Genomic DNA, 26,732 nt, shown 5'->3' with positions numbered 1-26,732 from the left:
CCCGGGACAGGAGCCTGGGACTGCGACAAAGGCCCCAGGGCTGGGAGCCGTCACAGCCCAGGCTTGAGCTGGGGTCTTTCAGGTCACAGACAGTCCTGATGGAGTAACTCCAGACAATAATCCTTCCTAAAAGTGCAGCCAGCCAGGGCACTCCAGGCAGCAACAACCACTTTAATGCTTTCCCTGATGAACACCAGACAACCCTGTCAGCAGGGCCCGTTTTGCAACAGCCACGAGGATGAAAGAGCTTTTCCTGAGCATTCCCAACAAACACACCTGCTTTTGCTGGATTTCCAAGAGCACCTCTGCAGCTCAGAACATCTTCCCATGTGTGCTCAGAGTCACCCTCTGCACAGTTGGTTTCTATGTCCCACTGCTCAGCTCTTTTTGCCTCAACTTCTGCTTGGGAAAAACTTGCTGTAAAAGCTGGACATAAATTATTGACCAGGGAGAAGGAGGCTCTTGTCCTGTACCACTCCACAGCTCTAATGAGCTTCATGTGTGCCAAACACCCCCGGAGCCTGACACATTGTACACACACAGCAGCACGTTGTGGGCAGTTTATTCCAGCCAGGGCTGTTTGTGTGTTGTGTTCAAAGGTTACACAAGAACTGCAGCTGCCCAGCTCAGCCCCACAGGGGTGTCCCCATGCTGAGGGCACAGCCCTGCCCTCCTGCCATGGCACAGAGCACAGCCAGAAGTGGCTTACATGGGACTTTCCACCCACTGGAATACGTTCCCTGCTCCTGTGTACGAGAAACTTCCACAGCAGATCAGACTCACCCAGCTCCTAATCACCACCACCCCGCTAGGAATCAACTCTGAAATCCTGAGGAGTTCTCCTTCCTGCAGGATAAAGCTCAAAGAGCTCATGTAGCCATCCCTTAAACTTGGGGTAGCAGCAGCAGCAGCACAGCAATTCCCTGCTCAGCACCTTTGATTCTGGAGCTGAGAAGGCAAAAGCTCTGTGTCCAAAAGAGCCCTCCCGTTCCACATGGAGGGGGTTCACACAGGCCTCAGGCGTGGTTCCTCCTCCTCCTCGTGGCTCGGTGGCTGGGGAGGTGTCTCCTCCTCCCTGGTGTCCTGCTTGTCCCTCTCAGCCTGCAGCCAGCTCTGAGGAGCAATCATCTTCTTGGGCCCGTGGGGCGGGGGCCCGATCAGCGCTTCGATGTCATCATAATTGATCACCTCCTTCTCCAGGAGGGCATTGGACAGCTGCAAAGGGGAGGGAGGCAAAATCAGGGATGGAGCTCCCAGAGAGAGCAGAGCCCTGCTTCTCTGAGCTGGTCTGAACCATCAGCTCAACTCAGCCCCCAGCACCTGCAGCCCCCCAGGAGCAAGCTGGCTGTGCCACCACAGATGGGGTGACCCCAAATTCTCCAGGCTCCAGCACTGTTCCCAAGAGCATGTTTGGCCAGGAATACACAATGAGACTGCAGGCAACAAAGCAAGCTCTTGGGAATGATTTGCAAGGAGAGCTCCAGGAACAATGAGAGAAGTGTCCCTCCTGCCACTGTCACTGCACCTGTGGCCCTGCCCAAGAGCCAAAGCAGCAGCATGGAGACCTCTGGCAGACCCAGAGCCTTCCCTGCACACACAGAACTAACAAAGAGCTGCCTGTTCCTGCAGGCAGGGGCTGGAGGTCAGCACAAGTTCCTCTCCAGAAGAGTGGAATTCTCTGGCCCCTCTGGCAGCAGCACCACCCCTCTGGAACAGCAGGTGGCTGTCCAGAGTGGAACTGCTGGATCCTGCTGACGAGATGTGACACGCTGGCCTGGCAACCGAAACACTGACTCTGGAGATACTTTGGCTGCACTTTAAAGTTTTTTTCTGTGCTGAGCCTCTAGCAAACATCTGGCTGCTGTTAGATGGCAGCAGCAGGACAGAGGAGCCTGCAGAGACACTCCTGAGGATCCCTGCTCCAGAGGTGCCAGGGCACTGTCCCGGGGACAGCAGCGTGTCCCAGCTCTCTCCTTACCACGCACGGGAGGCCTGACACTGAGTAGCTGAAGGGGTTGTTGTTGTTGTTCTTGTTTGTTTAAAAAGAGGATTTAAGGAAAAGAATTGCTTGATTTGCAAAATAGGCAACATTCAGTTGACCCCTGGTCATTTTGGAAGTCACGGACTGGAATTCTGAAGGGAAGTCAAGGAGATGCAGAGGGTGCTGTGACCCAAGCTTGGCGCAGCACTGGGCACAGAGCTACTGGCACAGGCAGGGATGTGCCAGGGCGTTTGGCTGGATAGGGACTGTCAGGACACAAAGGGGAGAAGGCAAAGCTCTGTCTCTGCAACAAGGATTCTCTGGTGTATCAGACATTAAGGAGGTGAAAACTGCCTGGAGTCATCAGGAAGCAGGAACCAGCCCCCGTCAGCCAAGGCACCATTTTCCTGCACCAAAGCCAGACACTGTCCACCTGATCACTGGCTTGGCTTCCCAAAAACAGTCACTGTCAGCTCTCCAGAAAATTGCACTGCCAAGAGGCAAGCAGAGAAGTGCAGGTGAAGGACACAAATTCCAGCTTTGATCATTTCCACAGAGCACTCCTCCTCCTCCATCTACCCTGCAAACACCAGCTGGTGTGAGGAGGCAGACTACTCACTGCTGGGAAAGGCACACACATTCCTCCCGTGCCTGCTCTCAGTCTGGGGGATACACAGTAAACAGTCACTCGTTCCCAACACTCCCACTACAAGACTTTCTACGAGAGAGACAACACTGCAACAGCTGAGCTACAGAGCACAGAGAACAGCAAAACCACCAGTTAAAAACACCCAAACCACCCAACAAACCCCCACACAATTCAGCTCACGGTTTGCAGCTTGTCCCGGTTCTCCAGCAAGAGCTTTTCTGTGCGCCTGTAAGCCTGAGCCACCAGGGTCTTGGCTTCCTTGAAGAAAGAAGAAGAGGGAGTTGGGGTGTAGGTGGCAACAAACACAATGTGTGGCTAAACAAGGAGAGCGCTGAGGGATGGAATCTGCAAACTGAGCCAGGCAGAATGTGGCTCCTATCAACAGAAACTATGGATAAACTGGCTGGAAAAAGGCCCAAGGAGTGCTGGAGATAAGGGGCACTGAAGTCTTGCCCTAGCACAGCTCGATGGGAAATGCAGATTAAGGCTGTCCAGGAGCTAAAGGTGCAGCTCAGCACAAATCCCAAGGAAGCACAGCCATGGTGCTTCTGAAATAGAGCTTTTTTGTTTCCAGCTTTTTGACTTTTGAACTAAAGCAATGTGTTTTTTCAGCAACGAAGCCAAATTTCCTGTCAAAACAGACTGATCTGCAGTCAGTTGGACCATCTAACCATTGGTTAGATCTGCTCTAGGAAGTGCACACGTCTACACTGTGCAGCTGTAACTTTAAGACACAGGTTTCTTGACATCTCAGCCCTGCACAGCACAGGCTGCTGGGCTGAACTCACAGCCAGGTGGGATTCTGCCTGTTCCTGCTGCCCCACTGCACAGCCCTGACACATGGAACAGGTCACTGCTCACTACTGGCCAACAGCAAAATGCAAATTGTTCAGGTGTAAACCACTTGCCATTTTTCAGAGAAGTGCAGAAAGCAAAGAACAAAAAGAAACCCTTAGCCCAGGGTGGCCTTACGTGGTCCATCATCTGCAGCAGGCCCTGGCTGAAGGGGCGCCGGCCGATGCCAGGGGCACTCTCGGGGTCTGGGAAGGAGATCTGCCCGATGCTGGGCACCATCCCATACTGCTTCACCATGGCATAGGCAATCTTGGTCACCTTCTTCAGGTCATCCTGTGCTCCTGGCCAGGAAAGACACACACACTGCTGGCCAGCTCTCAGCTCGGGGCAGGAAGAGCACATCCTGCACAAACACATGTCCTACCAGTGGAGAGAGCAGAGGACCCACTGCAGCCCGTAGGGGAGAACACTCAACGCACTGAGGGACCTTCCTGCAGGTCCCAGGAGTGACAGAGTGACCCTTCTGTGGCCAGCTCACCTGAGTCCAGACCTCGCACTGCCCACAGAGCAACTTGGTCTAGTGGAAGGTATTTCTACTCATGGCAAGGGGTGAAACGGGATGGGCTTTAAGGTCCCTTCCAACCCAAACCATTTTGCGATCTTATTTGGATTTAACTAGTTAGAAAGAGCAAAGAAAGTTCTAGGTCTTCTCAAGAGCCTCATCAGTAACTGCAACTGTGGCCTTAGGCTTTGGGACAAATCTGAGACAAGACAGTGAAAACCAGCCTGAGACCTCCATCTTGCGAGTGTCAAAACACACCATGTGACATTTCTTCTTGCCAGCACAGGAAACCTCCATCCCTTGCTCAGATCCCCCTGGATCTCCACCTGCCCGTGCCAGGCTCTGGCTCCTCACCTGTGGTGACCTTGTTAAAGGTGATGGCCTCGGCCACTCTGCCCCCCAGGGCCATGCACATCCTCTCCAGCAGCTGCTCCTTGGTGAACAGGTACTGCTCCCGGGGCAGGATCTGCGCAAATCCCAGAGCCGCGTTTGTCCGAGGGGCTATGGACACCTGCAACACAGAGCAGCTCCCTCAGCTCAGAGAGCTGCAGAGCTCTCCCTCCAGCACCACAGGGAGGGCAGCAGGAGGCCTCTGCATTCCCAGTGAAGTTTGTCCATAGCCACGGACAGGTTGGCCTCCAGAGCCACGGCTAAGGACAGCAGCGTGTCCTCATTCCTGCACCGAGGACTCTGCCTTCACACACAAACACACTTCCTGCTCAGGAAATCAGCCTTAACAGCAAGTCACAGAAATCCTGAAATTTAGGAGCTACTTTGGAGTGTATAGGCCACACCGAGTTCACTGATTCTGCTCCAGAATCCCTGAGACTACCTGCAGAAAGACAGGAACCTTCAGAAAAATAACAGCCATTTTCCCCACCCACTAAATGAGAGTAATTAACACCAGTTCTGCTTACACAATGGGTCATTCAGAGTGAATGTGCTACTGGTAACTGGCCAAGGAGCTGTCACCCTTGTCATTTCACTCCCCACCTCCCCCCAGTGTCCCTGCTTTTGGAGGAGATGTGCACAGATGACATCCCAGGGTGCCAAAGAGGCCTTTCCCTGCAGAGAAGGGCTTCGGGCAGACAGCCTCCCAGTCTGGAAAACACATCTCTCCATCAGTATCAGAGCAACTCCTGCAGGGGCTTCACTGCCTGCAACGTGCTGGGAAAGGGATCACATTTGGATGTGTGTACACACGGAGCAGCCTGGAAGTGCATGACTGAGCAGCAGCACCAGGAGACTCAGTTGCTTGTAATTTTTAATTGCAAGGCTTCTCCTATAGCTGTTAATCAGCTTTGCACCAGCACTATCATCAATGGAGCCTAATAATGGATTTCTCTACAGCATAAATTAGGGACATGGTTTATATAATCACAGAATCATTAAGGCTGGAAACGTCCTCCATGACCATCAAGCCCAACCTTCAACCAAATCCCACCAGCTCACTGAACCACACTGTGAAGTGCCACGTCCACTTGTTTTTGAACATTTCCAGGGCCAGTGACTCCACCACCTCCCTGGAGAACCTGTTCCAATTCTTAACCAACCTTTCAGTGAAGAATTTATTCCTAATATCCAGCCTGAACCCCTCCTAGTTTAGTGGTGGGCTGGGCAGTGCTGAGTAGTTGGACTCAATGCTCTCAGAGGTCCTTTCCAAGGAACATGATGCTGTATTTGCCATTTACTTTTCTGCAGTAGCACAGCCCCAGGCTCACAGAGCTGAGCAGAGCTGCACACAAGTACCACAGAGCAATCTTGGACAGGGAAGCCCCTGGGACTGCTCTCCCTGGAGGTGGAGGTACCTTCATGACAGCCTCAGTGTGCTCCAGCAGCCACCCAACCAGCGCGTGCCCGGATTCATGGAATGCCACCACCTTCCTCTCTTCTGGTGACAAGATCTTACTTCTTTTGGCAGTGCCTGTGGGAACACACACCAGGGTTTGATAAGTTATCAACAGGTGCAACCAGTGGGGCATAACCTGGTCCAGTCCAGGGCACAGCCCGTGGCTGAACCGTTTGTGCTGACTCTGGAGAGGGGGAGGCAGCAAAACCCCTTTAGCTAAAATGTTTGGAAAAGGTGCTCCCTGGCCCTGAGGTGGAAAGCAATCCATGCCTGGGACTGCTTGAAAACCCTGGCAGAAACTTTTCCCACTTCTCCTTACAACAGACTTAATCATTAGACAAATACTTTGACATTTGATTTGATCACAGCTCAAGAACCTTGTTCCCACGGCTGGATCTGTAAAAAGGCAGCTTACTTTTTTTTTTTGTGTGGAAAAAATCTGAAAACAACACAAAAAATTGCAAACAACAAAACCCAAAATGAGACTAGCTAGAATCTCACACTCATTTTGCTATTTTCAGTCCCTTAGGCAGAACAAGAGAGAAGAAAGATGTTGAATCATATATACGAGGTCCCAGTTGAGAAAATTGTGCATTAAGAGTGTTCAAATCAGCTAAAGTCCAGGAGTAGATACAGAAATCCTTCTCCAGAGCCTGGAAATGTCTCTGATTACACATGGCATGCTCCATATGAGCTTATTCAGGCTCCTGAGACCCAGCAAATGAAGCCATAACTCACACTTAACCCTTCCTCCAGGAAGGTGATTTTTCAAAGTATCTTTTTTCCAACTCGGCAGAGCAAGTTCAAAAAGGGTTTAAAAAAAACAAAAAACGAATGGAAGTAAAACTTCCAGCACATAGGAAGAATAAGTACAGAACACACAGTGTGTCAGGCACTAATTACAGATCAGAATGTTGGATGCAAAAATGTCCCAGGGTTTGCAGGGCAGAGTCCCCACACAGAGCCCAGGGCAGCGGAGGGGAGAGCAGCCAGTCAGAGCCAATATTGCACCAAGCTTGCTTCATGTCTTGGAAAACAACATTCTATTAACATGAACTTTTAAACGAAGTCAAGGGTTTTATTAAACAAGGAAACAACAAAATTAGCGTGGCAGATCTTGTAAAATTACTGCTCAGAGACCCTGGAAACTGCTGTGCCCCGCCAGGCACGATGGAACAGCAGATTTAATTCCAACTGCCTTGATTTTCATCAGTCAGAGCCCTACCCTGCCCCCAGCAGAGTGTGAGCATGGCCCTGTATGGCTATTTCCACAGAAAGATGTATCTATTGTCTATAAATATATGAATTTATATATATATATATATATATACACACACACACAGACACTTAAAAAATCCCTGCCAGCCCACTGAGGGAGGGACTGTGCTCTTCACAACAGCACACAGGGTGCCCACCAAGATTATTTCTTTTCCTACATAATCTCCAGGCATGGAAGTCCCCTGAAAGCCTGCAGTTATCACATTCATGACTGACACAAGCCACCCAGGAAACAACTCTGGTGCATCTCTGCTGGCCTTATACAAACCCCCAAGAAAACAGGCTCCATCTTCTAAAGCCAAGCCCTAAAAGCCTCTGTGTGCTCAGCAGGTTTCTACCCTCACTCCCAGGAGATCTGACTGACTGCTTTCTGTTCCCAAACTAAAAACACAATGGGAACTACCACAGAGAAAAGTTCTTGCTCCTCCCTTACAGCAACACAAAGCTTTAAGGCTGACAGGGCCTCTGGACTTGCAGAGCTCCCTTTTGATTCCACCCCACTCTTATTAAAACCAGAAGCTCCTAATGGAAAGCACAGTAATATCTTCTTTCTTTCAAGAAAAGCTTTTATAGGAACTGAAATGCCCTCTGGATTGTGAAACCCAGAAGCATTCCTATGACATGGAAAGGGTACATTTAATACAGGGGCCTGGGGGGTTGTTTGGGGTCTTTTAGAATCTGTCTACAAAAAATAGCCAGTCCTGCTAATATGAGAGAATCTGATTAAGCAACAAAAAGACTCCGTGGCTTCCTACACACACCAGAGCCTGAGTGAGGCCAGGCAGCTTTAACTGCCAAAGCTCATGTCCTGCCATGCCCCAGCACATGGATCCCAGAGATCCTTCTGCTGCCAGCCCTCCCAGCCTTCCCTGCTTTTTGCTTTATCTTCCCAGTCTGGGGAACTAAGGCGAGGCTCAGAAAGAAAAGGCAAGTGAGTCCCTGCAAGTCTGGCGCTTGTGCTCCTGCAGATGGGAAAGCAGAGCACATCTTTACAAGAGCATGTGGTGCCAGGACAAGGGGGAATGGCTTCAAACTGAAAAAGAGGAGGTTTAGTTGGAATATCAGAAAAAAACAAATCTTCCCTGTGAGGGTGGGGAGGCCCTGGCAGGGGCTGCCCAGAGAAGCTGTGGCTGCTCCATCCCTGGAAGTGCCCAAGGCTAAGCTGGATGGGGCTTGGGGCAACCTGAGATAGTGGAAGGTGTCCCTGCCCATGGCAGGGGGTGGAATATAGAGGACTTTAAAGTCCCTTCCCACCCAAACCAGTCCAGGATTCTGTAATCTTTGCTGCAGCTGATGAGAATTTCCCTGTTACAACTACAATTGTCCCCCTGTCCACTCTTGGGAGCTCCTGAGTACAGTCTGGGATTTGTGCTTTTAACCAAAGCACTCCAAGGGTTTTGTTTTTCTGCAACAGGTGAAGCTGTGAGGAATTTTCTCAAACATCTTATTTAAAATGAGGACTTCTCTGAGTGTTTTCTGATAAAGCAAACACTCAGGACCCAATTCCAGGATCAGGAAGTAACTGATCCAGTACAAACATCCTGTTCCACACGTTCCACTAAAAAGGCAGAGTGCCAGTCCGTGTGCCCAGGCTCCTGCTGGGAATGGAGCCTGGAAGCAGTTCAGTGTCTGATTATGAGATCCACAGCTTGGCTCCAGGGCAGTTCAGCCCAAAACCCACCAGATCCAAATCCCTCAGGTGAAGTCTAGAGTCCTGGGAACTCTTTTCCCCTCCCTACAACACAAAGGGAAATCTCCAGAGGTTCCTCTCCTGGCAGTGGCACAAGCAGCAGGGAAAGGCCACAGGATGTTCTCAGAGGGAGAACAGTGCTCCACTGTCTTGCAGTTTATTCTGCCAATTCATCAAAGCCTAGGCTTGGAGGGCAGAAAGAAAAATTTCTAATTTCTTGCTGGTGAGGATGCAGAGACTATTTGCTATTGATATTTATGTAGCAGGTGTCCAGAGCAGCAAGAAAAATTCAGTGATATTGTAACTCTTCTTGTTAAAAAAAACAACAAACAACAACCCACAACCCCCCAACCTTCTAAACTGAAAAAGCAACAGGGATTCGAATTTTCCTCTTTATTATTTTGTCAGTGGCCATTTCCCCTGAGCTATGGGTTCAGACTCCTGCAGATTCAGGAAGATGGAGCCATTTGGGGTCTTCTTCAGAGAACTTTCTGTGATTGTCATTGGAGACCTTCAGGCCAGAGCACACTCTGGACCCATCTGTCTTTCTGGGATGTAACCCCTTCACCTGAGCAGAACAGACCCTGAGGCAACCTCAGGAAATGCTGCAGCACTGGCACAGGCAGCCCAGAGCAGCTCCTGGATCCCTGGCAGGGCCCAAGGCCAGGCTGGATGAGGCTGGGAGCACCTGGGACAGTGGGAGGTGTCCCTGCCATGGCAGGGGTGGCACTGGATGTGCTGTAAGGACCCTCCCAACCCAAACCAGTCCACAGTTCCATGGAATGGCTGCACCTCTCACCTGCAATGACTCTCTCCACGGCGTACTCGAAGTTGGAGGTGTCGATGGATTTGTGCCCCTCCCTGGCAGCGTGGAGAGCAGCTTCATTGCAGATGTTTGCTATGTCAGCTCCTGCAGACACGAGTTCACAAGAGTTACACTGGGTCTGAACAGGACACAGAACCCAGAGGAGGAATGGGCACAAACAAATCTGGAGAAGGACCTAAGGAAGCCAAACAGCCTGTGCTCTTTGTTCCTTGGGAACAGAGAGCAACCCCAGCCTGTGGTGTTGATGTTGGATTTGAATAATACAACTGCTTTGGCAGGGAATGCTGATACCACCCAGAGCTCAGCAATCCAGGAGCAGGCTGAGGCCAAGGCTGGCTCCCAGGGACAGGGCTGGTGTGGGCAGCGGGCTGGCACAGGCTGCTGCTCTGCTCGACCTCGGAGAGCAGAGAAGGAACATCTGTTCCCAGTTTGTGTGGGTGGGTGATGGTGGCGGGGGGCTGCTGAGAGCAGACACGGAGAGGCAGCGTGCTGGGGCCTGGGAGAGGGGAAACCCAAAAGGATATTCCAGGAACTCCACATAAACAGGAACTCTGGAGCCCCTTGCTCAGCACTGTTTCAAGCTCCCAGGGACCCACCCTGGAAGCAGGCTCGATGCAGGAGCCAGGCAGAGCTGTCCAATTTCTACTCTGATCAGCAAAATAATTCCTACTTGTTCCTTCCATCACTTTCCTGGTAACATAAATCAATTTAACAATCTCTCCTCTGAAGTGCAGCACCTCCTTAACAGCTTTGACAGGAGCATGACTGGTTCCTTCCCTTAGGAGTTAGGCACCTGGGCATTGTAAAAGGGTGTTTTCCCTACCTCCCCACCCTGCTAGTCCTACATATTTCAGAAGATTGAAAATAGTAATGAATTACTGCTCATCAGAGCTCACCAGGGAGCTGGTCAGGTTCCCAGTATTTTTTTCTGTTTTCCACAGAAATGGAGAAAGAAGCCCTTTTTGACCAAAACTCCCTGCTAGACCCCCAGTACCCAGGAGCTCCAGGCTGAGTGGAGCAGGAGCACCCAAGGACACATCATACCACTGAATCCTGGGGTCAGCTCTGCCAGGTGCTGCGAGTAGAAACTGCCGTCCTGGATCAGCTTGAGGCCCTTCAGATGGTGCTCAAAGATCTCCTTTCTCTCCTGTAAAGAACACCCAGCACCTGAGCCCAGCCAGGGGTCACGACGGGGCCCTGCATTCATGGCACGGAGCAGGGTGGTGGCACCGCCGGTAGAGGGGACACTGACAGTGCCAGCAGAGGGCAGGGCTCTCCTTGCAGAGTTCCAGTGCTCCAGCAGCCCTGATAAACACCCAGCTCTCAAATTCCCAACAGATGCACGAGGCTCCCCTGAGTCACAGCTTTCTCTCTCAGGGCCACTCTCCCCTCCTCACTCTCACTCTGATCTCTCTTAACTTCTCCCTCACCATATAGGCCCTCTCAGGAAGGAGCTCTGACTGCCTCGACCTACTCCTGCACAAAGCACAAACTGCAGAGCCCATCCAGCAGCTCTTCAGCCTGCACCCATTTCCCAGATGGAGGTGGGGGTGAGATGCTGCTGGCGAGCAGCCACCAGTGACTCATTCAGCTGGTCCAGGAGATCCTGACTCAAACAATGGGCTCAGTTGCCAGGGTTTTTCCCCTTCCTCCTTCAGGGCAGCTGCACAGTTCATGCTTCCGGGGCCAGATTCTATCAGGCATTTAAGGTATTTTCACTGAAAACTCTGCGGAGGACAGTGAAGCACAGATGGGAGAGGAAGAGCCTGTGCTGGCACAGCACACAGATCCTCACTGCAGCTGAGCCTATTCCCAGAACTCTGCTACAAATGTCAACACAGCAGACATGGAAGCCTCTTGTAAATGGATTTAAAAAGCATTCAGAAGGAGAAAGTCACTTAACAGGCTGCCTAAAGGAAAATGAGGAGCCTTACAAGGATAGGGAGGGCAATAAACCTACAGAACAAATAGTGCTCAAGGCACATGACAATTTAAGCTCTCACACCAGCCAATTGCCAATTAGGTGCTTCCCAATTTCCTGAAGAGAAGACACAAACATAACTCTGCATCTGCATGGCAAAAGGAACCTCACAGAAGAATTCACTGCCAAGGGTCTACCAGAGCAGAGACCTCCAGACCAGTGAGCTGTCACTTCAGAGGAGTGGGCCACTGCATCAGCACCACAAGTCCTTGATTCAGAGCACAGAGGCTCCACATCTCTACCTCCTCCAAGCTCAGCCTTGCCAGGCCAGTGAGACCAGCAAGGGCTGGGACACCTCAGTCACAGGAAGGACAAGGCAGCTGGTGGAACATACCTGCAGTGTGGGGAGATCAATAAAGATGTGCCTGTCCAGCCTGCCAGGTCTCATCAGGGCGTTGTCCAGGACATCGGCGCGGTTGGTGGATGCCAGCACTATGACGTGATCCGTGGTCCCCATTCCTGCCAAAACCAGGACCAGAGCAGGAGGTTTGCCCCAGCTCACTCTGCACTGCAGGCACACAGTGGGCTGGAGGCAGGAGATGGAGTACCCAGCTTTACACAAAGCCAGAGGGTGTGCACAGCACCCTTTGGGGCTGCTGAGGCTGAGTGCCCCCTGCAGCTTGGAGCAAAGTCAGGAAGGAACCTCCCAGGTGACCCAGGCCAGTCCTGGTTATCATGGATACTCTGAAATCTCCTTTTCATTTACTTAGTAAGTCTTGGCTTAAGACTTCTTTTTCTCTTCCTATTGCCACACTTGGAAATTGCTCCAACTAGAACCCAGAACAGAACCTCTGTTTTGATGAGTTCACAAATGCCTTCTCACCCCCAGGATAAGTCAATTCCTGAGCCTTTAGCTCCAGATTGTACAAGCAGCATTTCCTAGCTGAAACAGCCTTTTCCACAAATTTCCATGGAAAGCCCTTTCAGTTTTTATTTATTTCAGCCTTCAGTCACAGACAGGCCACCAGGGGAGGGAGAGGCTTTCCTATGAGCTGCTCAGAGAGAGGACAGCTTTGCCACCCAACAAGGGCCATGTTACAGAACGAGTTGTTCTTTGCCTCCTCACCTCTTTCAGGCACTGTGCAGGGCCCTGCACAGACCAGCCCTGCAGAACCCACACCAGACACAAAACACAACCCAAGAGCTTTGCACTGATTATCAGCACAGAATTTGGCCAAGACAGTAGGAGCAGCCTCAATAGAAGCATCAAAGACAGAGAGGACTTCCTGGGGAAGGGAAGGCAGGGCATTGGCAGCTGCAGGAGGGCAAAGAGGAGCAGACTTTGTGCTGCCTGGGTGAGGAGCCAGATCTCCCATTGAATCACTGCCCCACACAGTTATTTATTGCAATCCCCCAGGTGCCTGCAGGCCCCTGGGCATGAGTCACCTGTTTCCAGCACATTCCCCAGCCCTGGCACACAGCAGCCTTCCCAGGGAAAGGACACCACAGTCCCATGTGCTTCCCTCTGCCAAGTCCCACGCTGTGGAGAGGCGGCTCCGTGCACGTAAGCTGGGCCAGTTTCAGCTCTCAGCTCCCGCAGAAGAGCTGCCAAATGTGTCAGCGTGCGAGAGCTCAGCACAGATCAAGGCTCCAGGTGAGGCAGGGGACTGGCTGTGCCAGCCTGTGCTGCAGCAGACCCGGTGCTCCCTCTCTGCAGGCTCCTGCCTAAATAAGCTGCCGGAGAGGATGAAGCCCAGCATCCTTCAGGCGTGTATCACACTGCACTCTGGAGTGGGATAAACAAGCAGAGACTGGCAGGCACTCCAGGAATGGCAGGATTAGATGGCACAGTGCATTATCTGCCTTGCAGCTGGGAAGACTCTCTTAAAATAGGTCTGACTATTAGAACAAATAAAAAACCAGAAGCACTGGGAGCATCCTCCTCACATCAGCTTCTGCCCCACTTGCTTAATGCAACACCACCTGGCATGTCACAGGCAAAGATCAGCCAGAGGAACAGGCTACAAAAACAACACCTCATCACATCAACAAATGAGAGACAGCTCTGAAAATGCAGCCTGAAAAAAAGAGTTCCTGCAAGGGTCACAAAGGAACCACTCCAGAAAGGAAAGGGAAAAAGGGTCTACTCGAGCTGCGAGTGCCCTGCTCCCCACTGAGCAATACACTGCTTGGTGGGCACTGTGTCAGCCTCCAAAAGCCTTTGGACATCTCCTGGGAGCAGTGGCACTGAAATGGGGCCCCTTCCTGAAGGAAGCCTCAGGGCTGCACATGGCACAGCTCGGGACTTGTCTGAGGTTCCAGGTGAAGAGCTGCTACCAAAAGCCATGCTGCATTTCCATTCACAAACCCCCAGCTCAGGCCAGGACTGCCAAAGCTCCTCTCAAAGCATGCAGAACAGAGGAGAGATTTGGGTCACATTCCTCCTCCACTTGTGTGTGGTTTGAGAGGGAAGATTCACTATTGAAAGCGGGCACCTGCTCCGGCAGAGCCGGGCTGTGTGCGTCACTCCCAGCGCTCACAATCAGCCTTTGTGGAGAGGCTCCCGGCCCCTCCCCTTCTCCCAGCACGGCCGGTGCTTCCCCAGCCCACAGCAAACCGTCAGAGGGAAGGAACCTGAGGCTGCTCAGGAACAGCCCCCGATTTCTCCAAATGTTCACACCAATGTGACTGAGCCCCAACCTGCATTCACCCTGTGCAGCTCATGGGGCACTCAGCTCCCTGCAGAGCTCTGATCCTCCTTCCCTTGCTCTCCCTTCCCTCCAAGAAATCTCATTCAATCACAGAAATCCAACAATCAGCGATGACTCACTGATCTGCTTTTGTGCATTTTTTCCCTCCAATTAACACCTATCTCGGGTCTATGGTATTGTCTTGCCTTCAGCCCTCAATTTAGGCTCAACCAGAGCTCTCAACCTTCATCTCAAGGCTTCCTCACAAACACTCACCACTCCTGGGGCAGAACTGCTCCCCTCCTAAACAGGTCATTCTCCATCAACCTGGGAACTGTTTTGCTGTGCTGCACGTGGCACACCAGTGTTGTTTTAGGTGACACACTCCAGTGACACGTGCCAGGATCCCTGCTGATGCCATGCTCCCAGCACCAAGCTGACATCCTTGCCAGCTGTCTCCTGTTTGACACTCTCAACTCCTTGCATTGTTTTTTTTAGTGTGTGTTTGATAAAGCACTGAGCAAAATGAAGGTCTCTGTACATGATCTGTGCGAGACACGAATAAAGAATGAGATAATATAGATTTAAAAATAAACCAGGCAGCACACTGCAAACAAGGGACTATAAAGTACACACTGAGGATAATATTTACCTTCTAAACTCACTTTCCAGTTGAGCTGAACCCTTATTTCTGCACTGAGACTCACCAGGAAAACACTCTGGAAACCACACCTAATTTTTACAGACTGATGGAAATCAGACATTTTCATTTTTAGGATAGAGATGTGGAATGTACTAACTACATATTCCTGAACAGACATGCAGGCTTCCATTCAATTCAGAGGCCAGCTCACCCTAAAACTGTTAGGGGAGAAAAGGACCCACCCAAGCCAGGACTGCTGGGCTGTGTTAGCACTGGCCTTTCCTGTCAGGATCATCTACTTCACTGGAAACACTCAGTACTGAGCCAGCAGTTGGAACCTGGGTCTGGGGATGTTTTTGGTGCATGATGGCTTCTAGTTTTTCATATGAAGAGTGTGATGAGACAACATGACAGTCAAGCTATGAGTCACAGTTACAGTGAAGGGAAAACTGAAACAAACTCTTCCTCATGGGCACGTAGTTGGTTATTCCTCACCCTGAAATAGTAAGATTTAGTAACAGCAATATTGCAAGTTGGGTCAGTGCTGCAGGCTTGGACAGAGAGAGCCAGAACTGCCAAAGAAGCATTCTTTGTGTGAAGGTGTCTGAGCAAAGGGCCAATTCCAGGTGCACAACAGTCAGAAACCAAACCCACGTGTGGCCTCAAACCAGGACTTGTTTGCAAAGCTTATCTCCCTCATCTCAGAGATCCTGTGGTCAAGGCAGACAACAAAACATAAGGCAGTGGACAGGAGAATTGATATATTACTTCATTTCTGTCCCTTTAGGACAGCTGAACTCTAAACTCCGACAGGCTTTAAACCACTACTCGTCTCAGACTGGATACAACAAGTATCCAACAACATGTAATGGCCAGCTGGACTGAAACTCCAGGGGGTTAAAGTTTACTGGATTTAGGGACTAGTGATGGGGCACATGGGCTCAGACTGGTCCAGACTTCAGCAAGACAACACCGCAGAGGTCAGGCAAGTTCAAGCAGGACAAAGATGAACAGGCCAACAGCTGGACCTCTGAGGAGAGAAGGGCAGGGAGAAACACTGACCATCCATTTCCACCAGCAGCTGGTTCAAGGTCTGCTCCTCCTCAGCGTTGGCAAAGCCAGAGACGTTGGTGGAGCGCTTCTTGCCCACGGCGTCGATCTCGTCGATGTAGACGATGCAGGGAGCGCGAGCCTGCGCCTCCCGGAACAGGCTCCGCACACGAGCAGCTCCCAGGCCTGCAGCGAGGGAAACACGGTGAGCCTGCTAGATAAAGCTGGCAGCAAAGCTGGAGAGCAGCACTGCTGGCCCTCAATGAGGCACCTGAGACCAGACAAACCCTCCCAGAACTCGTGTTTAGTCCTCAGGCTCAGTGCGTCCTGGGGCTGGGTTTAACTGGGCTCCTAAACCTGCAGGGACTCCTACAGCTGCTGCAAGAGGAGCTTTGCTCCCAGCTCCCAACATGGCCTCCTGCTCCTCCCATGGCTCAGAGCAGAAATAGTCAACATTTTCCTGCATACTGACCCTCCTCGGGTCTCAAGAGATCTGTGAGGAAGGAAGAAAAGGAGAAGGATGGAAATCCCAAGGCACAGAGAGGCCCTACTTTCCCCATCTGCATTTCCATACAAGGAAGGAAGCCTCAGTCAAGGGCTTTAATAATAGGTACAGGGAAGCCAGAGAGGATGCTTGCAGGTGAAGGACCACAGCTGCACTCTGTCAGAAAGCAGCAACCAGAAATGCACTTCAGATAGTACATAATTAAGGAACTGCATCACTGAAAGCCTTTTATATCTTCAGTCTAAGTATCCAACTCATCCTCCCCCTGCCAAGCCCTGTCCTTTGCAGGAAGCCCAGCCAGCTCCCTCCAACTCCACAACAGACAAAGAGAGCACCTCACCTCCAATCACCTCCACGAACTCGGAGCCTGCCATGGCCAAAAACGGCACCTGGGCCTCTGTAGCCACGGCCTTGGCCAGCAGAGTCTTCCCACAGCCTGGTGGGCCCAGCAGCAAGGCGCCCTTGGGCACTTTGGCCCCGAGCTGGAGGTAGCGATCAGGATTCTGCAAGGACAGCAGAGCTCGGTCAGAGCCACAGCTCATACCAGGCACCTGCACCACAGTGGGGCTTCCCACAGCTTCCCCAAAACATTTTCAGCCTGGGCAACTCTGAGCTGCCAACGGGAGCAGCTCCATCTGCATTCCCGTTGTAGAACTGGAGATACAGAGCTTGTTTCAACAGAGGCTGCCCAGAACCATGAAGGATGAAGAGGAGAGCATCCCCACCCCAGGTCACCCCTCTATCCCAGAAGGAGGGCAGCAAACGTTTGTTTTGTTCTACTTTTACATACCTTTAAATAGTCCACAAATTCCTTAACTTCCATTTTTGCCTCATGCATTCCTGCTACATCCTTGAAGCCAATCCCTTTTCCAGATTTCCCATCCACAATGGTGAAACGAGCCATCTTCAGCTGGTTCTGGGGAAGGCAAAACAAGGAGCAAACAACTCTGAACAAGGCCACAGTCTGCAAAGGCTGTTTGCTACATTTTGGGAGCCAGCCCAGCCCAGGGAGACAGCCCAGATGTCCCTACCAAACACCACGAAAGTCACCACCAAAGCACTGGTGTTTAACAGCTTTTTGCTCTGGAGAAAGTTCCCAGATGGATGGTTGACTCAAACTTTATTTATCCACGTTGGGAAGAGACAGAATAAACTTGCAGTCATAGTCCCAAAACAATCCAGTTCAAACTCCATGTAGACCAGGCAGGGATGATTATTAAAAACATGCAGATGTCCAAAACCTGATTTGGGATCTCCTCCCTGATTTCTAAATGCTCTGATCCTTAATACACATGGGACAGTCAGAGTTCCAAGGAATATGTGTTGATAGCAAATAACTGTCAGTGGTAAATAATTGCCAATACTTGTGAAAGCACAGACACTTTGCACAGTCTTTGATGTTGCTGCTGGTTTCTGCTGGAAACACCCCAGGCCAAAAGTACAGGTTCTTAAACTGAACAGCCACCATGTTTCCATCTCCTGATGCATGTGAAGCCACAACGAGAGTCAAAACAAGAATTCAGTTAAACATCCCACTCATAACTGCTCAGTATGTTCTACTCAAAGCAGCTACTCAGGAGGCTTTTTCTTTCAGAAGAAAGTTTATGCCTTCTGAGGCCTCAGAAACATCCAAAGGAAGAGTTAAACTCAGGGCCTGGCTGTCCCCACTTAAGCAAGGACACAATCTAGTCCTCAAGGCCTCATTACTCAACACTTCTTTAAAATATTCCTTTTCTCTGAGCAGCTGCATCCTTTTGTTCAAAGAGAATCTCAAAGCCAAAAGAGAACTGCGGAGGAGACTGAGTGGGAAATCCAACAAGGGACTGAATTCACTGTGTTTTCATCCCAATCCCTGTGGTCAGGGACAGAGCACCCCAGGCTGATTCCTACAGCTTCATCAGCTGATCCAGGCCAGGGTGGGAGAGGGGAGGAGGAGGAGGTTTGCCTGGTGTTGCAAGCGAGGCATGCAGCAGGAGCAGAACAGGCCAACACATAATGAACTCCAGAATCTGAACATATTTTATAAATTGAGAACTCATTTTGCAGAAAGCAGCAATTCCTACTTCTGGCTGTATGGGAGGCATGTTGGCAGGGCCCAGTGAAAAACACCATCTGCAGCTGCAGCTCATTAGCAAGCTTTGAAAACAGCAAACTGGACTGAAATTCCCTGAGCTCAGCCCTTCTGCCATTGGGAAGGGAAGGGACCTCAGCTAAGGCCAGTTAAGGTACCAGCCAGGGAGATGATCAGCACAGGATGCAAGGTGTGGCACGGCTGGAGAGTCCTTGGCACCAGTTCATCCTCATCCTGCACTGACTTTCCTGGGAAAAGGGGAGGAGATAACCCAGCAGAAGCCAAGACTCCCCACAGGCTGCAAAACATGCTCAAAGCCCAGGCTACTCACAAAGGCGTTGAAGCCTCCGGCCCTGCTCGCCACCCTGAAGAGGCGGAAGATGCTCCACAGCATGGACACGGCCACCAGTGTCACTATCAGGGAAAGGACATCACTGAAAGGACAAAGACAAGAACAAACTGAAGCATGCAGCTTCACCTGGTCAATATTACCAGACATGACTACTTGTAAAGGACATTCAGGCTACAGTGCAAACGAGCAGACGTGATTAAGAACGTGGAACTTTCACAGGTTTTTACACAGATATATAAAACCCCTAACCCCAACCATTACATAACCTAAGAAGTTAAGCAGAGGACACTGGCAAACATTGCCTACAGCTGTGGAGGAAATTCGACCTCACCATCCACTTCAGAGGCATTTCTGCTTCTAAAACAAGCAGGACTTCCAGGCACTCAGATCACATGCGGAGCAGAATCCACGGGGGCTGGCAGTGCCTCCAAAGGGAGCTCACTGCAGAGGACAGTGCCTGGTAACAATAGGGATTCCAACCCTCCTAATCCTGGCAGAAATCACACTGTGGGTCTCCCATTAAGAGACTGCTTGATCCTACTCAGTCAAATTTCTCAGGAGTCCTTTATGTCAGAAAAAAAAGTGCTCCAGCACCAACACTGTCAGTCTTCTGAATCCTTTGGAACAACATTGCATTAGAAGGGAGATGGAGAGCTGCCATGACACCCCAGGTCTAACACAGTTTCAGGACAAACATGCTGAGGACAAATACCCTGTAAGCTCTAAACAAAGGATGTCCCCAAGAGCAGGAAAAATGATCCTGTGCCAGATGACAGGCTGAGATTGGTGGGCCCCTGTTCTGCTCCACATGCCTGAGGAACCATCCGGCCTCACCACACTTTTGTGCTTATCTTTACACCAGGAATGTGTGTTCCACCTCTCACAGAGGGATGATTTACTGAAGCAAGGGACCAGCAGAAGCTCTATACCCAGCTGCATTTGTTTCTGCTCAGTGAGAGATGCAATGGCAACACTGAAACCTGAAAGTCACCTTCAGTTTGTCTGCTCTGCAAACAGGATTAATTCTGAAACACCCCGAGTGCCCACAACGTGGAGCGAGCTGAGCCCTGCAAAGGCTCTGCACCTCACAGGCTCCAACTCCAGACTGAGAGCAAATCCTCCAGACATTCATCAGGTCTTCTGAGAGACTTAACAGCCCATCACAGCTCTTAAAAAATGGTTTAAAATCTCTTTTGAGGAGCAGGGGAAACAGCTTGCATTGGGGGCTGATTGTCTGTTCAGTCCTCTCTTCCTGTTACATGCAAGTCTGAAAAAATTGGCAAGTTCTGAATTTGAACTGAAGGTCTCATACTGCATGATTAGTTAAAAAAGCTTATCTTCATCTATTCAACTATATATTAAAAAGATCCAAATGTTGATGAGAGGATGAAATCCAGCCCAGGTATCCACTCAGACACAAACTTCACGTTTTTACAAGGTGTCTGGGAGGAGGAATTACACACACTGGCCATCTCCAGTGGGAAAATCAAAGCATTATAATGGGGAAGGAAGGCTTAGTGCATCCCCAGCCTTCTCCACAGCCCAGGCTGTAACATCATTTGTTGCCAAGATTTCTATCACACTCCACACTAGGATAGTTGATTATGAGAACAAAAAGTCCTCAGCTGAGCAAGAACTCAATGACCCTGACCTGAAACATTTTTGCCTGTTGCATGTTGCAATTACAGAATTCTTAAGACCCTCACTTCTCAAACATTAATGTACATCTAAAGCACCTTATCTTTCAGAAACATTCATTCAATGCTCCAAATCCAAGCTCACTTTTCTGTTCTGTATTTAGATAACATTTAGCTGAAAGTCACTTTTTTCCAAGCAAAGGATGCTGTCACCAATACAAGAGCAACAGTAAGAACAAATTTATATCATACTTTCCGTAAAAGCCAGGGTGTTTGTAGGAAATGGGGATTCTGTCTTTCTCATCAATATTCAGCTCATCCTCCACAGCTCTGAGCTTCTCTTCGAATTTGTCGATGTTTGCCACGCGCATGGTGTAGAGCAGGGTCACGTTCTGTGGACAGGCAAGCCACAGCAGCAGGGAAATGTTATTTATTACATATCAATATCTGCAAGGAGCAGAGGGGCACAGCATGGACAGGTCAGGAAAAAATTAGCCTCATGCTACACCCTTTGCTCCTGCATCAATGGATTCGGGAGCAATGACTGACACCAGGGCTCCAAGTGAATTTAGGAACCCTCTGGTCTTAGGAAAAAAGGCTGATGGGAGTTTGGCAGAACACTCATGCCTGAAACCCAAACAGCAGAAAACTTCTGAAACAAAATCCAATCATAAGAGTTTACAATCTCCTGGATACCTTCTCCCATATCAGACTGAGCTGGTAGAAGAAAACTGAGTTTCTCCAGCTTTTTAGACGTACACAAGATTTTTTTTTCCCCAAGGCCATTATTAATTATTTTTACAATTCAAACCGGAAGTCTTAGTTTCCAGTTGCTTGAAGCCCCCCGAACTTCAAATACAAGAAAGAAAAGAACTAAAGCAAGTTTACCAGCTGGAGTTTCACTGACCACTAATTCAGTCACCTTCAGCAGTATTATCTAAGCCCACTGCCAGCTGCAGGGAGTCACTCACAACTTGTCCGTGTGGAGTTCCACCCGGGTGCAGATAAATCTCCACGATGTCACTCTCAGGCACCACCTCGATCCTCTGCACCTCCCCCTTGGCCAGCATCTCATTCACAAAGTAGTTCCAGGAGATGTTGGTCCCCTCCCTGTTCTCGCCGATCATGAAGCGAAGCATCAGCACCACGAAGGTGAGGATCAGCAGTGCCCGCAAACGCTCCAGGTGCATCTGGTTTTCCCTCCTCCTGCGTTTCTCCTCCTCTTCAGAAAAAAAGATACCAGAGGAAAAAGGATTAGTGTGTAATTGTGGAGTTTTCTGATCCAAAGGGATAATTAAATGGCAAAGATTAACACAATGGTACTTTTGAGGGGGATTTTGTGCTGCATGTTTGGTTTCCCCTGAAGGACTGGGCTCCCATGGTCCTAGTGCACCAAACCCACTAAAATCCCACCAAATATCACTCTAGGCTAAAATGAGACACTCTCCTGCCTGGTCCCATTGGGACAGAGTCAAATAAAGCCACGGGATCCTTGTTGCTAAAAATCAAACTGCAGAATTACTACAACTCACTTTATATACAACATGGCTCCACAGTGGAAAATACTGGGAGTAATCCCAGCGTCCCTGGTAAATCCCACAGCACATTATTGTCTCCAGGTGAGCTCTGATCTCCTGGCACCTGCACCACAACTCCAGCAATGCTTCCACTACCTCAGTAAATACCTGCATTTGCAGAGAATGGGAGATAGCACAGAACACAAATACACTGCAAATCCATCTGCCTTAACCAAATTCCCTGGATTTTCTCCCATACAACTCACCTCATGTTTCAGAGGGTTTGATAACTTGCCCACAGTAAGGATCTGTATCCAAGAGGGATTCCCATGCTGGATGTGCTTTCCCACACTTTTATTGTACTATGGCCACACTGAAGCAATGACACATGGAAAAGGGATGTTTTACTTCAATTATCTGCCACCAAATATTTTTTCCAGTCTCACAACACTTATTTTTTTTTTGCACTGCTCAGGCAAATTTACAATTCTGTGGGCTGTAAAGGGCTGTCACAGCACAGTTCAATGTCAGCTGCTGGTCAGTGTTTGAGTTGTTCAAATGACAACAAATATCTCCTCCTTTTTCCAGTCACATGTGAGTGTTCCCAATATATAATTTAGCACTTGCTCTTGATATAAAATTTAACAGCAACAGCACCATGGCACACATAAATACCCTTCCACATCCAGAAATAAATTCATTCTGTGCCACTGGGCTCTAATGCACCAGTGCTGCAGCTCAGATTTGATTTATTTGCAAATTCATAACAAATGTCCTGACACCAGCATTTATCACCGGCCACCAATTAGGCCCTACACATGCTGCAACAAAACCCAGGGACAAACATATGACCCAGGCAGCTGCTAAAAAAAGTCCTCTGTCCTTCAGAGGCACAGCCTCATTTTTCACTGCTTCCCAGCCCTGCTCCACTCTGAACAGGAAAGGCTTGTTCCTAAATAGAAACAATGCAGCTTGGCAGAGAAGTCATCATTTCAGAGGGCCGTGACAAGCTCAGGCTCCGTGTCCAGCCCATCCGCTTTGTTCTCTCCTGCCATCCCCTCACCAAGTGTTATCTGCTGCATCCAGCTTTGTTAGCACTCAGGAATTCATCCCAAGGCTGCAGGATGACATCCACTACTGTCTTATTAGGGAAAATTAAAATATATGATAAGACTTAAGTCTGCACAACATCCTGGAAAGCTGAGCAGGTTCTAAATAAAAAGATTTTACAGAGAAAAGAAACTACTTAAGGAAAGTGAATCCTGACAGGAAAAGCCCATCTATGGCTGTGCAAGTTCCTTGGGGGTGTCAGAGTCAGCTCCTGCTAGAGCACTTTCCTCTATTTCATTTCAGACCAAGTGGAGGCCATTAACCTGCTCTAAACACACAGTCAGGGGTGTGATCACAAAAACATCACCCAGGGGAAAGCTGCCCATGAAACATCCTGACACAACTTCTCCCATTTCTATGAATTAGATTTTTCTAGGGCCTTTAACCTGCAGTTGAGTAATTTCAGGAGAGAACCCCATTTCTAGAAAGTTGCAAGGCAACAGCAAGCTTTCCTCTAGTCTCATTTAATCAAGTACAAAGCCATCTATTTCTCAGCTACGGTGAGGCGTGACTGTCTGTACAGCACAACATCCACCCTGCACCACAAGCCACCCCACAGCACTCAGAAACCAGTCCCAGGGACTGATGTGACACTTGCAAGCAGCAGCTGTGGGAATACTTCCAGCTTCTGAGTCTCCACCAAGCAATGATTTGCCATTAACCCCAAATGTGAACTCTCTGATTAAAATCTTTGCAAGGGCTGCGGTGACAGTTTGAAGAGTTCTGTGCAATAATTACAGCAGAGACAAGTGTTCCCCTGGAGACACGGGGCAGCACTCCCCTCCCAAAGCCAGGCTGTCCATTAATCACAGGAGGAGAGGCAGGGAGCACAGCGTGCTGCTGGATACTGATGTGAACAGCTACAGCACTTCCAGGTGCCTGCTCAGTCATCCCCTGGCCTCACACACCAGTTCCACACTCCAGTCCTTCCCAGGACTCTGAGACCTGCACTCAACCCTCACTGAACCCTTCATCCCAGTTATCATCAAGGAAAAACCACTGCTCTGGCCATAAGGACACTGCAGTGACATCAGCCAGGCTGTCAGCAGCAGCTGACCTCTGACTTCAAAAGCAACAAATCCAAAAGAGTTCAACTATTAAGCGCAACAAAGCAAAATCCAATTGATGATACCCAGGTAAAGGTTTAGAAAATAAATTATGAAGTTATATTACAGTCTGTAATGACATTAAGTGCCTCACAACTTGCAGTACAAAGTTCTGGAGGCATGGCAGGGGGTTGGATGATTTTATGGGGCCTTCCAACCCAAGCCTGTGATTGACAGGTTAAAACTAATTTTCAAAAAATTCTTTACATGCCTGGGGCTTAGGAGAGTAAGACATGGAAAAAAACTATCTAAAAAGACTGATTTAAAAAAGAAAAACAAAAAAAAAATTAGTAAAACTGCTAAGAGCTCTTGAAGGCATTTATATCTAAATTCTGTGATTCACTAAAAGTAGGGGTATTTCCATATTGAAGGTAAGTGAAATATAAGCAAATAAAACCAAACCCAGCTTAAATGACTGGGTTTAGTTAATACAAATTTATTAAGTCAAAATGCTGTACAACAAAACCTCCCAAAAAAAGCCAGGTAATATTACTGTCCCCCTTCATAAAGGGGCAATGCCAAGGCAAACAGCAGTGGGAGATTTGCACAGGAAGCAAAGTGGCCCACAGAGAGTCACTTTTGTGATCTTTCACCCCTTGATTAGATATTAGGAGAAATTCCTTCCTGGGAGGGTGGGCAGGCCCTGGCACAGGTGCCCAGAGCAGCTGGGGCTGCCCCTGGATCCCTGGCAGTGCCCAAGGCCAGGCTGGACATTGGGGTTTGGAGCAGCCTGGGACAGTGGGAGGTGTCCCTGCCATGGCAGGGTGGCACTGGATGGGCTTTAAGGTCCCTTTCAACCCAAACCATTCCAGGATTTCTACCATCTGTTATCTTCCAGTCCATCACCTAAACCAAAATACTCCTTCCAGCTTGCTCTTAGCCCCAGGTTTGTACAGGGGGAAGGTGCAGGTACAGGGAAGCAGGAAGGAGGATCTTGCTCCCTGTGTTTCAGTAAACCCTGGGACTTTTGGCACACACGTACCATCCTCCTCCTGTGGAGATTTCTTCTTGAATCCTCCATTCTTCTGGCTGCTCCCCTGAGAGCTGGATGTAGCAAACCAGGAGGTGCTGCCTGCAGGCAAGCAGAGGTCAGAGATTGTTTTGATGGCACAAGGGAAATAATTTGGAGGAATTTCTTTAGTACTGAACCATGGACACAATTCCCAAGGCACAGCCATTGCAACACTGGTGTGGGCAGTTAGAAACACCTCACACTTGGGATTGGAAATGCTTATTCAAGGAAATATAGGTAATGGAATTAAATCATGCTGAGGAATACTCCAATAAAAGCCCAAAAAGGCTACAAACACAAAGTCTAACGACCCCAGTACTTCTTTAATCCCCTAAGCTCCTCATGGGAAGGTGCCACTGTTCATTCCTGGCACCAAACACAACCCTGGATCCCTGCAAACACCCCCAGCTTCCACATCCAGGAACAGAATACCTTTGCTGCACCTTCAGGAATGCAGGGGGAAGGACAAGAAAGGTCAATTCTCTTATGAAATCAGACCTTTTCCCTTCCTGATCCTCAGGACTCACCCAGGAGATTCCAAAGTCTGACTGGATCCCGGATTATGAATTGTTTTTTTGTCAGGACTCTGCCGAGACCTTGACGTGGTAGGGAAAGCGTTGGTGCCAGGAGGCTCTGAGGAAGGAGAGAAAGAAAAACAAGACAAAAATTGGAACAGTGTATGGCTGCTGAAGCTTTGTGTGCCTCCCTGAGACTCGGATTCCTGAGCAGGGAAATGCTGTGGGTGAGTGTCAGGACAGCAGCTGGGAGCCCTGGATGGGATTCCTGGTTGGGCACTTCCCACTTGATTTGGGAAATGTTTATAACCCGGAGCAAAGAAAGCACAAGTAGAAATAGACAACCCATGCTCAAAACACTTAAGAGTTCATCTCTTTCCTCTCTGTGACTGTTTTTTTTGTTCTAAGGCATGTTGGAAAGCAGTTCTTAGAATGTAAAGCCCCTGGATCCCTGGAAGTGTCCAAGGCTAGGATGAACAGGGTTTGGAGCAACCTGCGATAGTGGAAGGTGTCCCTGCCCGTGACAGGGGATAAGAATAAAATCCCTTCCCACACAAATCATTCCATTATTTCCGCGCTGTTTCCCAAGTCAGCGCCCAACAGCGCTGACAGGACGGACCTTCGGGACGGCACAACCGCAGGTCCCTCCCGAGCAGCCCGAACGCCCCTCTCCCCCGTTCTTCTCCTCTCCCGGTGCCCCCGGTGCTCGATGAGGCCCTGCCACCGCCCCGTTACCTGCAGGCCGCGAACCCCGCCGAGGGCACAGCCGCGGGGCCGGGCCCAGGCGGCGGCGGGCGGCCGCCAGAAGGCGCAGCGGCCGCGGAGCAGCCCCATCCGCAGCAGCAGCGCCATGTCCGCCGCTCCCGCTCCCTGGAGGCCTCAGAGGCCGCGGCGGCGGGACGAGCCCGGACCGGGCCGCGACGGCTCCACCGTTACCAGAACCGCGGCCTCGGCAGGGCCGGAAGCGGCCGCT

At 49.9% G+C, this 26,732-nt stretch overlaps 1 protein-coding gene across 1 annotated transcript; it reads right to left on the bottom strand.

Moving 5' to 3' along the window:
• Positions 1–546: 546 nt before the first annotated feature.
• Positions 547–26,732, bottom strand: SPG7 (SPG7 matrix AAA peptidase subunit, paraplegin). The gene is made up of 17 exons (XM_036390141.2): positions 26,495–26,732; positions 25,772–25,877; positions 25,215–25,304; positions 21,471–21,721; positions 20,752–20,891; positions 18,842–18,944; positions 17,230–17,355; positions 16,780–16,942; positions 15,947–16,120; positions 11,946–12,070; positions 10,675–10,777; positions 9,604–9,714; positions 5,796–5,911; positions 4,342–4,498; positions 3,603–3,766; positions 2,811–2,888; positions 547–1,215 (listed from the first exon to the last, which is right to left on the bottom strand). The coding sequence occupies exons 1-17, from the start codon at positions 26,609–26,611 to the stop codon at positions 1,006–1,008; spliced, it is 2,334 nt and encodes a 777-aa protein (XP_036246034.1). The 5' UTR covers positions 26,612–26,732; the 3' UTR covers positions 547–1,005.

Source organism: Molothrus ater, chromosome 12, assembly GCF_012460135.2.
Source record: "Molothrus ater isolate BHLD 08-10-18 breed brown headed cowbird chromosome 12, BPBGC_Mater_1.1, whole genome shotgun sequence".
NCBI lineage: Eukaryota > Metazoa > Chordata > Aves > Passeriformes > Icteridae > Molothrus > Molothrus ater.
Note: the sequence above shows the minus strand (reverse complement) of the source record. Positions and strands in the feature narration are given on the sequence as shown.